Raw genomic sequence first — 16,029 nt, 5'->3', positions numbered from 1 at the left:
TGAGCCTCCAGAAATTTGTCAATTATAATTCAGATTTTCTCCCTGGCACTGGTTCCCACAGAGATTTCTGTTCTTGAAAGTTGTGATTCTCTATATCAGCCTTTCTCTCTAATTTTTGAGGTAGCAGTTTTCCCTGTGATTCCACTCCCCTGACAGATCTAAGAAGAGTTGTTAAACTTTCAGTTTGTTCAGCTTTTTACTTGTTGTTGGGATGGAGTGGCAACTGCTAACCTCCTTACATGCTGGACCTGAAACCAGAAGTCTCTCTGTTTTTTTGCTTTGTTTTGTTTATTCACTTTCTCTCCCTAACTATACTATAAACTCTGCAGGAACAGGAACCTTGTTTGTCATATTCATCCTATAAACTCAATGTCTAGTGCTGTGCCTGGAACATGGTAGGTGCTTAATATATGTTCAGAGAAAAAAGGAAGGTACTGAGAGTCAGAAGACCTGGACTGTGATCTCACGCGAGTTCCTTCCTCTCTCCCAGTCTCAGCTTCCTTACTATATGATGTTATTCTTGTTTGTTTCTCTATTGTCTGTCTGCCTCCCTCCACTAGAGTGTAACCTCCATGAGACTGGGAACCTCATCTGTCAAAGACCCTGCCATATAATAGGTTCTCTATAAATATTTGTTGAATGAACAAATGAATGACTGAATGACTTAATCTACAAAAGGAAGGGATTGACCTTGATAATTTGATAGCAGGGATTTTTGGTAACTTTCCCCTTCCCTACTCAAATGGGTTACCTGTCTGGGCTAGTTTTAAGTACTCCTAAGAGAGATTAATGCCCTTCTAGGAGAGGAACTCAAATAGGTCACATGGATTAGAATGATCAGAAGTATATGGAAAAACAACTCGCCTAACTTTGGAACTCAGCAGCTTTTCTTCGTGTTATCCAGGAGAACACAGGCTGTGCTCCAACATGTGTGTGTGACAACAGTTTGAATCTCAATGTTCAGCCCTTTGAAACCACATAGACTTATGTAATGTGACCCAATTCCTTGGTTTTGCAAAGAAGGGGGGTGTGCAACTGGGAGAAGAGAATGCAGTTATTTACCAGTTTCTTCCTAAGAGCAAAAAACAGAATGTTCAGCATTTGTGGGAGGGGCAAGAGTTGTGTTCTGCCTGAGTAATTCTTGCTCACTGGATGGGCAAGGTCAGGTGACAAACTTCCATATCTCTGCCTGGCACCAGCATGAGCCCTGCCCAGAGGCAGGAAAAAAATGTTTTAAGTCCTAGTTTCCCCAGCGGCTTGTAACAATGCCCTGGTGTCCCATTTCACAGGCTCAATGAGGGAGACCGAAGGTAATCAAACTATAGGACCTTCAAACAAAAAAACTCGAGGCAGAAGAGTTCAATTGGGAGCTCCCAAGACCAAAGAAGTTCCAAAGGGCCCCTTGCCTTTGCTAAAGGCAAACAACAACAACAGCAACAACAACAACAACAACAACAAAACATATGCTTTGACCTTCTGCAGGGCAGACACTGACAAGATGATATTGATGCCTTTGGAGGGAGAAGGAGAAAGAACTTATGGGGAATGATCTGGCCCTCAGTGATACTCAGGTGTCTATGTCATTCTCTATAAGGTTAGCAACTGCTCTTCAGCAAGGTTGAAGACTGTTGAAATGGATTCTGTAATCCTACATTTGGGGAAATAGGTGTTACTGAATAATTTTTACCCACAAAAAAATCTTTTAGCTCTGCAGAAAGCTACATTCCCATAGAAAATAATTCCCTCAAATTAACATCTTCTCAACACAGCCTATCTGTCCTAAATGTGAGACTACAGGGTGGAAGACAGTGTGATCAGTGGGAAGTGGTTTACTTGATGACTCTCAAGGCCTCTCCCAGTTCCAAGATTTGAAGATTCTGTGCTGTTGTTCCTTTTATAGCCATTAAAAACTAAGAGGATCTTTTCTAGAATTTTGACTTTGGATATCAGGGTCCCAGATTTTGACCTGAGGCTGCCTATTTTAAGGATCACTATCCCCTTTGCCTCCATAAAGACATTTAAGAGGATAGTCTGGGCTCCCAGTTTCTGCAATTTCTTTAGTAAGAGGCCTCTGGGGTCATTTCCTGAGATCTCCCTTGCCTGGGCCATTCTGGCAAAACAGCTCTGCAGCAGCAGGGACATTCCCCCAACCCTCAGGGATTTGCTCTTTTCACTGCCTTCCCAAAGCATATGGCCACACCTGCCAGCCAGCTCTGACCTGCTTGAGTAGGCACAGCCCTCTGTGTAGAAGTCATTGGTCACAGAGCCTGAGAAGCTCTTTCCTGTGCTCTCTTCCTCATTTCTTCTTCTCCCTCCTTTTCATCTCTCAATATATCCAAACACCTGAAGAAGAAACTGCTGGTTGCCTACTCCAATGTCTGTTCTTCCCTTCCTTAATAACAGAAACTTGAATCTGTTTGGGGCTAGCAATGTACTCCGTTCAAGAAAGCCCTTCTTTTAGTTAGGAGTGGGCAGACTAGAGTCTGGCTAATGAGCTATAAGCAGAAGTGTTATGCAGTATGTCTGGGAAGCTTTCTTAAAAGGGAGGAGCCATCTTTCTTCCCCTTTCTTCTTTCTGCGGCCTGGATTGTGGATACAATGACTGGAGCTTGAGCAGCCATCTCAGACAATGAGGCAATATGCTAAATATGGTGGGCAGCAACTAGGAAGAAGTTTGGGTCTGTGGTAACTTTATAGAGCTGCCCTATCAACTCTGGACTGTGTACTTTCAGACTTCTCTGATGGGAAAGACGAATAAACTATCTTTTTAAAGCAACTGTTATTATTTTTTCTGTTATTATAGTTAGGGCTAATCCAAACTCATGCTGTGTCACCCCCACCCTGAGAATGAGACTATGGCTTGACAAACAGATCCAGATAATGGTCTAGGGTTTTATGGGTTACAATATGGATATAGGGAAAAGTAAGCATTTGGAATGTCTTAGGTATGGAGGGGGTGGGATCCCTAGTCAAGAGGCACAGGAATACTAGTAGACTGTAGGCAATTTCCCTTCATAGTATAATTTCCCTTCATAGTAAGCCCCATGAAGACCAGCACATGTCTCTCAGATTTACTACAGTATCCCCAGTGCTTAGCCTTGTGCCTGGCACATAGGACAGGCTATACTAAAAATTATTAACAGAGGCTGAGTGTGGTGGCTCACACCTGTAATCCCAGCACTTTGGAAGGCCGAGGCGGGCAGATCACTTGAGGTCAGGAGTTTGAGACCAGTCTGGCCAACATGGTGAAACTCGGTCTCTACTAAAAATACAAAAATTAGCCCAGCATGGTGGCACACACCTGTAATCCCAGCTACTCGGGAGGCTGAGACACGAGAATCACTTGAACCCAGGAGACAAAGGTTGCAGTGAGCCAAGACCACCACTGCACTCCAGCCTGGGTGACAGAGCAAGACTCTAATTGACAGAATAAACAACTCAATGTTTTCATAATGGAAATAATCAACAGGCCACCAGTTTACTTACATGATATGAAAGAATCTGGGAAAGCTTTCCCACCCCACTGTCCCTACCCGAAAATATCTTCCCCAATCCATGACTACTACAGCATGTGAACCTCCCAGAAGTTTCTTTCTTTTCTTCTTTCTTTCTTTCTCTTTCTTTCTTTCTCTTTCTTTCTTTCTTTCTTTCTCTTTCTTTCTTTCTTTCTTTCTTTCTTTCTTTCTTTCTTTCTTTCTCTCTTTCTTTCTCTCCTTCCTTCCTTCCTTCTTTCCTTTTGTTTGTTTTTGTTTTTTGTGTGTTTTATTTTTTATGTTTTTTGAGACAGAGTCACGCTCACTCTATCACCCAGACTGGAGTGCAGTGGCATGATCTTGGCTCACTGCAACCTCCACCTTCCAGGATCAAGCGATTCTCCTGCTTTGGCCTCCCGATTAGCTGGGATTATAGGCACGTGCCACCACGCCAGGCTAATTTTTTGTATTTTTAATAGAGACGGGGTTTCACCATGTTAGTCAGGATGGTCTAGATCTCCTGACCCTGTGATTCGCCTGCCTCGGGCTCCTAAAGTGCTGGGATCACATGCATGTGCCACCATGCCCAGCTTCTTTCTTTTCTTTCTTTCTTTCTTTTTTTTTTTTTTTTTTTGAGATGGAGTCTTAGTCTATTGCCCAGGCTGGAGTGCAGTGGTGCGATCTCAGCTCAGTGCAAGCTCTGCCTCCCGGGTTCAAGTGATTCTTCTGCTTCAGCCTCCTGAGTAGCTGAGATTACAGACACCTGCCACCATGCCTGGCTAATTTTTGTATTTTTAGTAGAGACGGGATTTCACCATCTTGGCCAGGCTGGTCTTGAACTCTTGATCTCGTGATCCACCCGCCTTGGCCTCCAAAAGTGCTGGGTTTACAAGCATGAGCCACTGCGCCCGGCCTTATTTATTTCTTTATTTGGAGACAGAGACTCACTCTCACCCAGGCTGGAGTGCGGTGGTGTGATCTCAGCTCACTGCAACCTCCTCTTCCCGGGTTCAAATGATTCTCCTTCTCAGCCTCCCGAGTAGGTGAGAATGCAGGTGTGCGCCACCACGCCCGGCTAATTTTTGTATATTTAGTAGAGATGCGGTTTCACCATGTTGGCCAGGCTGGTCTCAAACTCCTGACCTCAGGTAATCCACCCACCTCAGCCTCCCAATGTGCTAGTGTTATAGGTGTGAGTCACCGTGCCTGGACCCAGAAATTTATTTTTTGATCAGCAAGTATCAGGCACTGTGTTCAGCTCTGAGGATATAGTGGTGAGCAAAATCCGTATGGGTCCTGCCCACAGGGATATTCCAGAGCGGTGAAGCAGAAACAGACAAAAATTTGTGAACAAATCATTACAATCTGGGATAAATGCAACAAAACAAAGGTAATGGAGAAAACTTCTTTAGACAGAGTGACAGGCGAAGATGTCTCAGAGGAAAGGAGAGCCCAAGGATTAGAACAAGCATCCAAGCAAAGAGTCGGGGGAGGGTGCTGGTGGAAGGTTCTGGGCTGAGGGAATCAGACACACAAAGGCTCTGAGGAGTATTTGAGGAATGAAAGCAGTTCAGTGGGCTGGAACTTGGTAAGAGCAGGGGAGTGACACGGGAAAAGGCTGGAGAGGTCAGTGGAGGCCAGATCACGCAGGCACTTGTAGGCCATGGGAAGGAGTTTGGACTTTACTAAGTACAATGATAAGCCACTGATAAGCCTCAAGCAAGGGAATGCCATGATCTGATTTTGCGTTAAGAAGGAGGTCACTCTGGCTGCTATGTGGAATTGGACAGGGTCCAATGTGGAGGTAGGGAAACCAACGAGGCTTTTACCTTTGTGTGAAAGAAGAGGGTGGCTTATATCAGGGAGTGGGAAGGGGGCTAGAGAGAAGTGGAGGGATTCAAGGTGTGTTCTGGAAGTTGAGTGGACCAGACTGGGCAATGGATTGGATGTAGGAGCTAAAGGTTGGGGGAGGAATCCAGGTTTCTGGTTTAAGCAGCTATGTAGGTGGTGGTGCCAAATACCAAGGTGGGATACGCTGCGGGAGGTGGGAGTCAGGACTTTGATTTTGGTCATGCAGATATTGACATACTTGTGACACAAACAAAAGGACCTGTCAAGGAGACAGTTGAATATTGGAGTCTGGAGCTCAGGTGAATGCTTAGGACTGGAGATACAAATTTGGGAGTCATTAGCATGGCAAATGTTACTTAAGACCTTGGGAGTAAATGGAACTGACCAGGGAGAGAGTACAGAGAGGACAGAGCTGAGCTCAGAGACACTCCAAATAGGGGAAGAGAAGCCTGCAAAGGTGACTAAGAAAGGACCTTAAGATTATTTATATATTGCCCATCTCTGTAGAATGTTCTGGAGTTTGAGGACACTGATAAATAGCACCTCTTTTCTTCTACCTGAAGTCAGAATCCATCAAGACACACACACACACACACACACACACACGCCAGCCAGGAAACAAAAATATTACCTTTAGCAATCATAAAGCTATTTGGAGAAAAACGAATAAGGGTGCAGCCGAACAGACTTGCTAATATGCACTTTTGCCCAGTTAGACAGACTCAGGCATCCTGTCCCTGTCATAGGTGGACAAGCACAGGCCTCCCCAGCAGAGGATGAGCCTGCATCACTGAAGTTACTGCAGGGCTGTAAGAGCAGACCAGAATACAGAATATGTGTGCTCTGCAGGTTGAGAGAACCTAGAAGGTTGGGCGAGAGGAGGGGGCAACTCTCAGTGTGCTCTGTTTTGCCTTGCCAACTCCCCATTCTGACTTTCATCTGCTCTCACCATTGGAAAACATGAAATAAGCTCCAGGAGCACAGAGGCCTCGTATGACCTGGTCATTGTTTCACCCCTGTGCCTCACAGGGTACCTGGCACACAATAGGTGCCAATGTTTGTTGAATGAATTAATAAACAGATGTGGATGTCAAGACTAGAATAATCCTCACATATCATACAGGAATCACCTATACCCAGGCCTCAATCCCAGACCAATTTTTATCAACATTTCTGAGGATGAGGTTCAGCATTCAGGATTTCTCTAAGCTCTCCCCAGGTGATTTCAATGTGCAGCTAAGGTGAAGAACTATTATCACCCTGGTCCAACCCCTCATTTTACAGCAAAGTTATTTGTAGAGGGTGTTACATCAGAGGGCTTGTCCTGGCCCTACTGCTGACTGTGTGTGGGACTGGGACTTGCCTATTTCTCTGTCTGGCCCTCATTGCTCTCATGTGGGAAGTGAGGGGGCGGGGACAGATGATCTCTAGAGCCCTGTCCAGCTCTAATGGTGTATTACTCTCTATTCTGATCCCAGATATGAACTCAACTCACTGGGACATCAATTGTGCCTCAAGATGCCTTTGCACGGTGGTTAGGTTAGTTTTGTGCTTGAGATGACAGAGCTCTGGATTGCAGTGGACAGCAAAGTAGAGATGTTTGGAAGAGTTCAGGACCTACAGACTCAGTCTTTGGTGGTTAATTCGTCCTGTTTTTTCCTTGGGTGGTGGCAGCAAGTTGACCAGTGGAACAGCAAAGAAACAACAGAGGAGCCCAGCTAAGGAAGCTGCAATGAGCTAGGGCTGCCCTCTTTGCTCCTGCTCCTCCTCTTCTAGCTCTTGTCTTCCCCTGCCCATCCCCCTCCCAGTCATCTCTTTCTTATTCCTTTCCTGTCCTCTCCATGTATCTGCATCAATCACAAGTCTTTCAAAGGCAAGCCTATTATTTCTGTCTACCCGTGCAATCCACCCACCTCCCTCCCATTCTAGTTTGGTACCCCAGAGCTTGTAAGTGTGTTGTCACAATGCGGGCAATCAGAAGTGGCTCATGAAATGAAAAAGTAGGGAGGCCAGGTACAGTGGCTCATGCCTGTAATCCCAGCACTTTGGGAGACCAAGGCAGGCGGATCACCTGAGGTAAGGAGTTCAAGACCAGCCTGGCCAACACGGTGAAGCCCCGTCTCTACTAAAAATATAAAAATTAGCTGGGCGTGTTGGTGCAGGCCTGTAATCCCAGCTACTGGGGAGGCTGAGGGAAGAGAACGGGCTTGAACCTTGGAGGCAGAAGTTGCAGTGAGCTGAGATTGTGCCACTGCACTCCAGTCTGGGCGACAGAATGAGACTGTGTTTCAAAGAAAGGAAGAAGGCCTAGAACTTAAAGTATAATTAAAAAAAAAAAAAAAAAGAAAGGAAGAAGGAAGGAAGGAAGGAAAGAAGGAAGGAAGGAAGAAAGGAAGGAAGGAAAAGAAGGGGAAATAAAAAGGGAAGAAATAAGGCTGTAGGTGATTCTCTTCCTCTCCAAAATTGCATGGAGTCTTGTGGGTGCTGTGCCATGTATCCATCTTTAAAAGTGGCTATTTCCTCAGCATTCTTCAACCAGGGTTACTGGACAAGAGCTAAATATGAGGATGGATAGAATTTCGGGGCTAGAAGCAGAGCTGAGGCCTAGAGCAAAGAGGTAATGTATATGAGTCTCACAGCCAGAGGACTCCTCCTGGCCCCAGTACTCACAAAGCACTTGACTTATAAACGATCCTGTGTAGCCACCTTGTTTTGCAGATTGGAAAACCGAGGTCTAGAGATGCCAATGACTTGTCCAAGATCATGTAGTTTGCTAGCCAAAGACTAGGACTACAGCCCAGAACTCCTGACTGCCTTTTCCTGAAATACTTCTGCTCCCTCAGCTTTCCTCAAAGTGCCTGTCAGTTTAATTTTATAAGATGGCAGGGCTTGTGGTAAGGACTCTGAAAAGAAAATGTCAAAAGAATAGACCAAATGATGGAAACAGGAGATTGCCAAGCCTCAGCGTTCTCTCCGGCTTTCCCTAGCCCTTTACCTGCCACCTCCACAGCCTGCCTGTCTTCCTACTCCCTGGAACATAAGACTGCCCTGGGGACAGCCTCCCAGGGTCGGCTCTGGAGCTCCTGCACATCCTCCTCTGCAGCCACTTCTCTGGGGCATCTGTCCGCACACGTCTTCAGCTCCTACGACACACAGACATGCCCGCATCTCGAGCTCTAGCCCTCGACTTCACCTTCACATTTGTCTTTCTATAGGATATTTCCATATGTAAATATGCCTCACTCAGCCAGAGATCAAAATTGGAATTCATCTTCCCTATGCAAAGCACAGCCTTTTCCTACCCCTCTGTTTCTTTCAGGGCTTCCATGGTACACCAATCCTCCCGACTCAAAACTTCCGTGTCACCAGAGGCTGGGGGAGGGGGAAATGGGGTTGGGGGGCGGTTAGTGTTTAATGGGTACCCAGTGCCAGTTTGGGATGATGACAAAGTTCTTGAGAAGGATGGTGGTGATGGTTACACAACAATGTGACCATAATTAATGGCATTGGACTGTACATTTGAAACGGGTGAAAATGGTAAATTCTGTGTTATGTCTATTTCACCACAATTAAAAAAAAAAAAAAAAAAAAACCCAAACCCAAAACTCATGTCATCCTTGACTTGTGGCTACCTTGCTCTTCTCCCCAGCTTACTTTGCTACCAGGTCATTCTGATTTTTCACCTAGTGGAGATTCCTCAAACTTTTCCATACTCCAGAACCACTAGGGACTTGTTAGAGTTATCAATTCCCAAGTCCTACCCACCTCTTTGGTGTAGGGGTGGGGCATGGAATCTACATTTTAAACTTCCTAACAAACCTGATGTGAGTGGACTGCAGACTGCACTTGGAGAAATAGTGCCTCTCAGTGTCTCTCGGTTTTGTCCCTTCCTCTTCCTTCTACTACCCCTATCCTTGCCCCGGCTGGCCCTCATCACCTCACACCTGGATTACAGCAACAGCTGGCCCGTCACTAGCCTTTCCCTATTCTAGCCTCTCCAGCTGCCAGGACCCATCTTCTACAAATATCTTTTGCATCACATCACTTCTCTGCTCGGAAGCCTACCATGGCTCCCTGAGACCTCTTAGATTCTATCTAAAGTCACTTGGCTGGAAGCCAGCCAAGTGAGCCTCCCACCCTCCCGCTTACCTTCTTCTCTGTTCACTGCCACCCCTCCCGTGCTCATTAGTCATTTATTTTCCTTATGTTAGTCCCTCTGCTAGTTTGGGGTGGTCTTTCTTCTACCTCACCCTTCCCACAATGAGCCCTGTAACACTTCTGATTACGTTGGAGGAATTATGAAAACTGTTCAGATTCTCTATCCTGCTTCTCATTAATCTTGCCTTCCCCCATTGTGGGCTTTGCCATTCACCAGCTGTATGACTTTAGGCAAGTTGCTGAACCTCTCTGTGCCGTAGTGTTTTCATGTTCTCATGTGTAGAATGGTGATCTCAATAGGGCATACCTCTTATGTCTGTGGACAGGATTAAGAGTCAACAGACGTAAAAAGTCTTATGACAGTTTCTAGCATAAAGTAAGTGCCATGTAAAGTGTTACCTACTATTAGTAATTAGTATGATCACCTCCTCTTCCAGCCAGCTCCTTTCTGGAACCCATGTCTTCTTGGAATAGCTAACCGATGGAGTTCTCTGTTAAACCTTGCTTGATCTTGTGGAGGCGGTTAAGTATTAAGTGTTTGGGTTTCAACAAGCTCCTGTACATGAGATAACCTGAGGAACTGGGCTGTCTACAAAGCTGTAATTATGTCCATTAATTTCTAACCAAGTAGGAGGAGAGGGGCTGAGATTTGAAAGCAAGATTTTCCAGAATAAATAGGATTGACGTTGTGAGGGCAACTTCGCAATACCTTTTTTTTTTTTTTTTTTTTGAGATGGAGTTTCACTCTTGTTGCCCAGGTTGGAATGCAATGGCATGATCTTGACTCACTGCAACATCCGCCTCCTGGGTTCAAGCAATTCTTCTGCCTCGGCCTCCTGAGTAGCTGGGATTAAAGGCATGCGCCACCATGCTCAGCTAATTTTGTATTTTTAGTAGAGACGGGGTTTCACCATGTTGGCCAGGCTTGTCTCAAACTCCTGGCCTCAGGTGATCTACCCGCCTTGGCCTCCCAAAGTGCTGGGATTGCAGGCGTGAGCCACTGCACCCAGCCAACTTCACAATACCTGAAGGGACAGTGGATCATGCATCTTGTTTCCTAGGGTCTTTCTGGAGTCCTTCTGCTGATACTCCAGGTCCCGGAGGCCCTGCCCCTAGCTTTCTTGTCTGAGCCCTCCTAGAACACCCTCCCCTGTGGCCATCCCCAGCTTGAAAGCCTCTCACTTTGTGTCTTAAGCAGTCCTTGTCTGGAAATAACCCATCACCCACCTTTCTGTTCTAGTCTACTTTTTCTTTAAATTGACAGACACAACTAAAATTATATGCATTTGTGATGTTTTGAAATATATATGCATTGTGGAATGGCTCAATTTAGCTAATTAATATATGCGTTGTTATTTTAGTTTTCAAATCCATGTCCTTGATTTTGTAGTGAATATAATTAATTCCTTTAAGGCCCACTGAACTCACAGTCAGTGTTTGTAATTATGTGTTCCCCCCAGCCCACCCGTATCTCTCTTTCTCTCTCTCAGTGAATACCAAAAGTTCAAGTACTATAGAGTTGGGGGAGGTTTGGGAGTATTTTCGACATAAAAAAAGGGCCCTTATTGTCACTAAGGTTGGGAACCACTGCCCCATGGGACATGTGGGAGCCATGGGAGTAGCACTAAGTTCTCTGGCTCTCAGTTTTCTCGTCTGTCAAATGGAGGTAAATCATAACTGCCTGTTTTTCCAAGGGCAGGAAACAGAGTGTTCTGTACTCAGGAGTGGGGCCAGGGAGCAGTGATCTTGTGATCCTTACTGCTATGCTGGGAAGCGTCCATGAGGATGAGATGAGAGAATAGATGGGAGGGCACATGCAGAGGTGGCAAATGCGGGCAGGGGATGCGTACTGCTTCAAGCCTCATTGTTATTTTCCTCGTTCTGGGTCCAGCTGGACCAGCTGAGCCCAGAAGCCTAAAACCCATGGAAGCCTTGCCAGGAGCAACGTGTTCTTTTGCCTTTCTCCACCCTTAGTTGCTTTTCTGTGGAGAAACAACAACAGAGAGCTGCTCCTGTATGTGACTAAGAAACATCTACAAACTTCCTCTTATCTAGCCTAGTAACTGCTGTGGCCTCAGAAGTTGCAGTGTTTGTCTCTGTTTAGTCAGCGTTGCCTAGGAAACAAAGTTGTTCTCTCTTTACCACTACGTGACTGTGGGGCCAGTTTTTTCCCCTTTCTTGTAGAGAAAGGCTTGATGACCAGAGAGGTTTGGGGCGTTGCTGGGCTATTTTCTAGGTTTCCTTTTTTCATCTGCTTTTTCTTGTTCAGCTGGAAGTCTGGCGTGGGAAGTCTACAGAAGATTAACCAAATAACCACAAAGTCTCTAAGCTAGTTTTGAAAGGGGGAGGGATTTGGGAGTAAGTGGGGATTGGGAGAACTGGTCAGGGTGAGAAATGGCTGCCAGGGGGCTTTGAATGCACTCGTTCGAAGTTTGTATCTGTACCAGCAGCTGTACAATCTGCATGCCATGAACCAGTTGGCAGGTATAGACAATGAACCTGGCATTATGAATATCAAGGTTGGGAGCAGGTGGGGAAACTGGGATTTGAGAGGCCAGCAAGGAGGAGTTTGCAATGTTCTGAAGGGTTTTGGTGATTAGAAAAGAACAGGTCAGCTGGGTGCAGTGGCTCATGCCTATAATCCCTGCACTCTGGAGGGCCAAGGCAGGCAGGTTCCTTGATTCCAGGAGCTCGAGACCAGCCTAGGCAACATGGTGAAGCCTCCATCTCTACTAAAAATGAAAAAAAAAAAATTCAGGAGTGGTGGTGCACACCTGCAGCCCCAGCTACTCAGGAGGCTGAGGTGAGGATCATCTGAGCCCAGGGAGTTGAGGCTGCAGTGAGCTGTGATGGCCCCACTGCACTCCAGCCTGGGCAACAAGAGTGAGACCCTATCTCAATAAAAAATAAAAAACGAAAAAAAAAACAAAAACAAAAACAAAATGTCAATGTGTATGACCTTTACAGAAGAAGAAGCAGGTCATTTTGATTACATTTAGGCAGTGATTGATGTAAGGGGCAGAGGGCAAGACATCTTGGTCACCTTGAGGTTTGTGGCTCAGGAAAATCAAGGAGTTCTGTTTCCCCAGTTTCAAGTGGGAAAAGGATAGGTATATATGCTACCAGAAGCTGAGATGGAATGGAGTCACTTAAAGAGAGGTGATAGTTTCCCTTGGGAACATAGTGGGCTTAGAACACAGCTCAGAGTCCAGAGGAAGTTCAGGTTAGGGCATGGTAGAGGAGACACTAAGCACTCATCAACAACCAATCAGAGAACTGCTAGGACTCTGGATGCTGGGGACATGGAGCTGGGAAAGGGTGATGGGTGATAATGAACCCCAAAGAGAGGTGGAGGAAGGAATCTGGAGTCAGGAGCCTTAGACTTGGCCCTGCCCAAGTGGTTGGTACGTTTGGTGAGAGAACTTTCAGTAGTGTCCCTGAGAACTTTGAGCAGGGACTGAGGACATCTTTCCTTGGCTGGAAGTAAGGGGAAGAGCAAAGGAAAGGGGAGTGGTTTTGCTTCCTCATATATTCTCCCTCCTTCTCTTACTAGGGCCTTCTTAGCTCCTTTGCCAAACCAAGTGTCACATGTGGATTGGTATTAAGGAGAATGCATTAAGTGACCCCGGTGATGTTTTCAGAAGAGAGGTGGCCCACTCCTGTTGATTTGGTTCCTCTCTTCTCGCTCCCTCCTATGTATACCCTGCCTGTTTCTTTTGGGCCTTCCTGGGGGTATCTTTTCTCCAAAATCATCCCCTCAAGCTACGGTTGTGTGTTATGAGTCACCTTGCCACTCACTCCGAAGCTCTCATATGAAAGCAGAGCAGGAGAGAGAGGAAGGATCTGGGCTTGAGTCCTAATTCCCATAATAGTCATGTGACTTCGGGCAAGTCACTTAAACTCACTGAGTCTCAGTTTCTTTATCCAGACAGTGAGGGCAAAGAGCATGTCCTTCATATGGGTATTGTGCAGATGACACGAGTTCATGGCTGCAGCATAGGCCTGGCACTGACAGGGTGCTCAAGGGATATTCAGGGGGTCAGCAAAACAGCCCCTACTGGGTGAGGGGCCTCTCCCACCCAGTCCGTTTATACTCAGTCTGACACCAAGTTTATTTTTAGAAAAACAGAGCAAAGTTTATTGAAATTTCAAGCTACATTTGAAAAATCAAAATCCAAATCCTGGAACCATACATCAGGATAAGGTGTCAAAAAGTGGAAAGCGTTCACTCTCACAAAACCCGCTACAAACAAGCTTTCTGGGCACACCTCCCAGGCTCCATTGGATCAAAGCCATTCCCTTGTTCATCCCTCATCCACAGTAGGACACCATCCTTCTGTTCACTTGAAAGTTTTCCACAATAATTACAAAACAAAACAAAACAAAACAAAACAAAAAACGTTTTCAAATGACACTGTGAAGCCCAAACTGATCTTCTCTCAACCCCATTCTATGTAGTCAGCACCAGTGAATGGTGGGTTTGGCATTCAAAAGAGGACTTCACGTTTCAGTGGACAGCTGGGGAAAGGGTTGCAGCAGCAAGGCATCCGTGGCCGCATTCAGAGCCTGGCCCCTCTCCTTGCCTTTACTCTCGAGTCTTACTTAACCTAAAGGACAAACTGGGTCAACTTGGTAAATGAACACAGTCAAAGACTTAGCCATAAGAGGTAAGGGACCAGTCAATATTCCCAAGGCTGGTTAGGCCCTTCAACATGTAGGTGGATGTGTATATGTATACATCGCTACACTAAGATACAGATCTAGCCCTATGGGTATATATATGCATTTATGGCTATATAGAAAAACTATGCCAATACTAACCAAACAGAACTTTGTAAGCGGTCATCCCAAAGCTGTAATCCCACACTGGGCTGTGCACAAAGCCATGCATTATACCATATTAACCAACAGAAGGCTGACTTGGCTCAATCTCTCCCATCTGTATCCCCTGCCTTCATGAAGCAGGGGAGAAGAGAGAGGTTGTCTCTGCTTAAAACAAGTGGCTTCTTCATAGGAACAGTCATTGTCAGGTGAAGCTGTTGAAGATGTCCATGGAAATGAGAAACAGACCCCTTAAACTTTCTGGAGCAAACTGGTGTCACACCTCAAATTACCCTTCTCCTTTGCCAGTTGCAGCTAAGTTGCCCAGGCCCTGGGAGCCCCCAGGGCGCAGTAGCATTAGAGGCTCACTGGCTTGGTGTTACTAGGCCCCATGCAACTCAGCCTCCAGAGACCTGCTCTTGTCAGGGGGTCTGTCACTGGAGTGGACCCAGGTGGCCATGTCCTTAGGACATCTCTTGGCACCAGCTATGCTAGGTGTAAAGTTCTCCTCGTGAGATGACGCTTGGGGAGCCAAAAACAAACTGGAAAGAACTAGGTAAAACAAGTTTAGTGGCTCTGCCCACCCGAGGACAGAGCCACTTACACCGCAGAACCACCAGGAGCCTCGGGCACTTGTGGGGATTCGGGAGCTGGCTCTTCAGGGCTCAGACAGGACTGGAACTTCTCCAGCTGCTCTGGGCTTGCCAGGGTCTTCAACAGGGTGTTCTCACGCTCTAGCTGGGAGTTCTTCTCCACCAGCTCTCGGATCTGCTCCTTCAGGATCTCCACCTCCTCTCTCACAGCATACATCAGATGATTCTTCACCAGATCCTGCCAATGAGGGAATCATAACAAAGCCATTCCTTAGCCATCATGGCCCCTCTGCAGCACCTTTGCTCTGCCATTGGTGTGCCTGTGCTGTCCTTAATGCCAGGGCCCTCCAGCCTTCCCTCAGTGAACTGGTCTGGCAAGTCCAATTCCTCGTTCACCTTTCTCTGAAGCACTTAAACCCTCATTCAGGAGAGCTACATGATTAGGCTCACGCTGGAGTTGAGAGCCCAGCTTTGAACTAGATAGGTTCTCCCCTCCAAGTTTCCAATGACTTTCAAAGCTGGCTGCTGAGGGGCCTTTGGGATGACACTTCTGCTGGTTGCCAGTGGTTTGCTATGTCCCCCATTTTACATGAGCCCCTGCTGCTGCTGATCCAGATCTGGGGGAAGGGGAGACCTGCAATGCATCCCATACTGTTTGTCTGCTGTACAAATCTTAACCAAGAGAATAAAATTGGCTATTTTGGAGTCTCCTCCCCTCCATGTGACCCAGCACATTGAATTGCAGCTGTCCTGCAGCCGGCCAGTTAGCACGCAGGACATTGGCCTTGGGGAAAGGTATAGAACTCCTGCATCCTCTCTGAATTTGATGACTGCAGTGGGGGCAGGGAAAGTGTCCTTAAGCTCCAGGGCACAATTAAGTGGCTCCCAACCGCTGAAGTCCTAACCCTCTGCAGCCATTGTGGCTGCTCCTTGGAGTATGACCTCTACCTGGTAAGGAGAGGGACAGGGGTGAGGTGCTTCGCTTCCTGTTTCCACCCAACTCCTGACCCCAGTCCAGGCTCTGCAGAGGCACTGCAGTGCTGTTGCATCCAATGAGCTCTGCCCCTTGCCAGCTGCACGATGCACACAAATGCAAGAATCTGAGCTCCCTGCCCAGCAACAGGCCCAGAAGA

At 46.6% G+C, this 16,029-nt stretch overlaps 1 protein-coding gene across 4 annotated transcripts in view; it reads right to left on the bottom strand.

Annotated features, from left to right (window-relative positions):
- Window positions 1–13,592: 13,592 nt before the first annotated feature.
- The window catches only part of TSC22D3 (TSC22 domain family member 3), a 63,413-nt gene continuing 60,976 nt past the window's right edge, over window positions 13,593–16,029 (bottom strand). For all 4 annotated transcript variants that reach the window (XM_007992511.3, XM_007992507.3, XM_007992509.3 and 1 more), the window contains one exon: window positions 13,593–15,134. In XM_007992511.3, the coding sequence (XP_007990702.1) occupies window positions 14,904–15,134 (231 nt within the window). In that variant the 3' untranslated portion in view covers window positions 13,593–14,903. The remainder of the gene's footprint in view (window positions 15,135–16,029) is intronic.

Source organism: Chlorocebus sabaeus, chromosome X (genome assembly GCF_047675955.1).
Source record: "Chlorocebus sabaeus isolate Y175 chromosome X, mChlSab1.0.hap1, whole genome shotgun sequence".
NCBI classification, from domain to species: Eukaryota; Metazoa; Chordata; class Mammalia; order Primates; family Cercopithecidae; genus Chlorocebus; species Chlorocebus sabaeus.
Note: the sequence above shows the minus strand (reverse complement) of the source record. Positions and strands in the feature narration are given on the sequence as shown.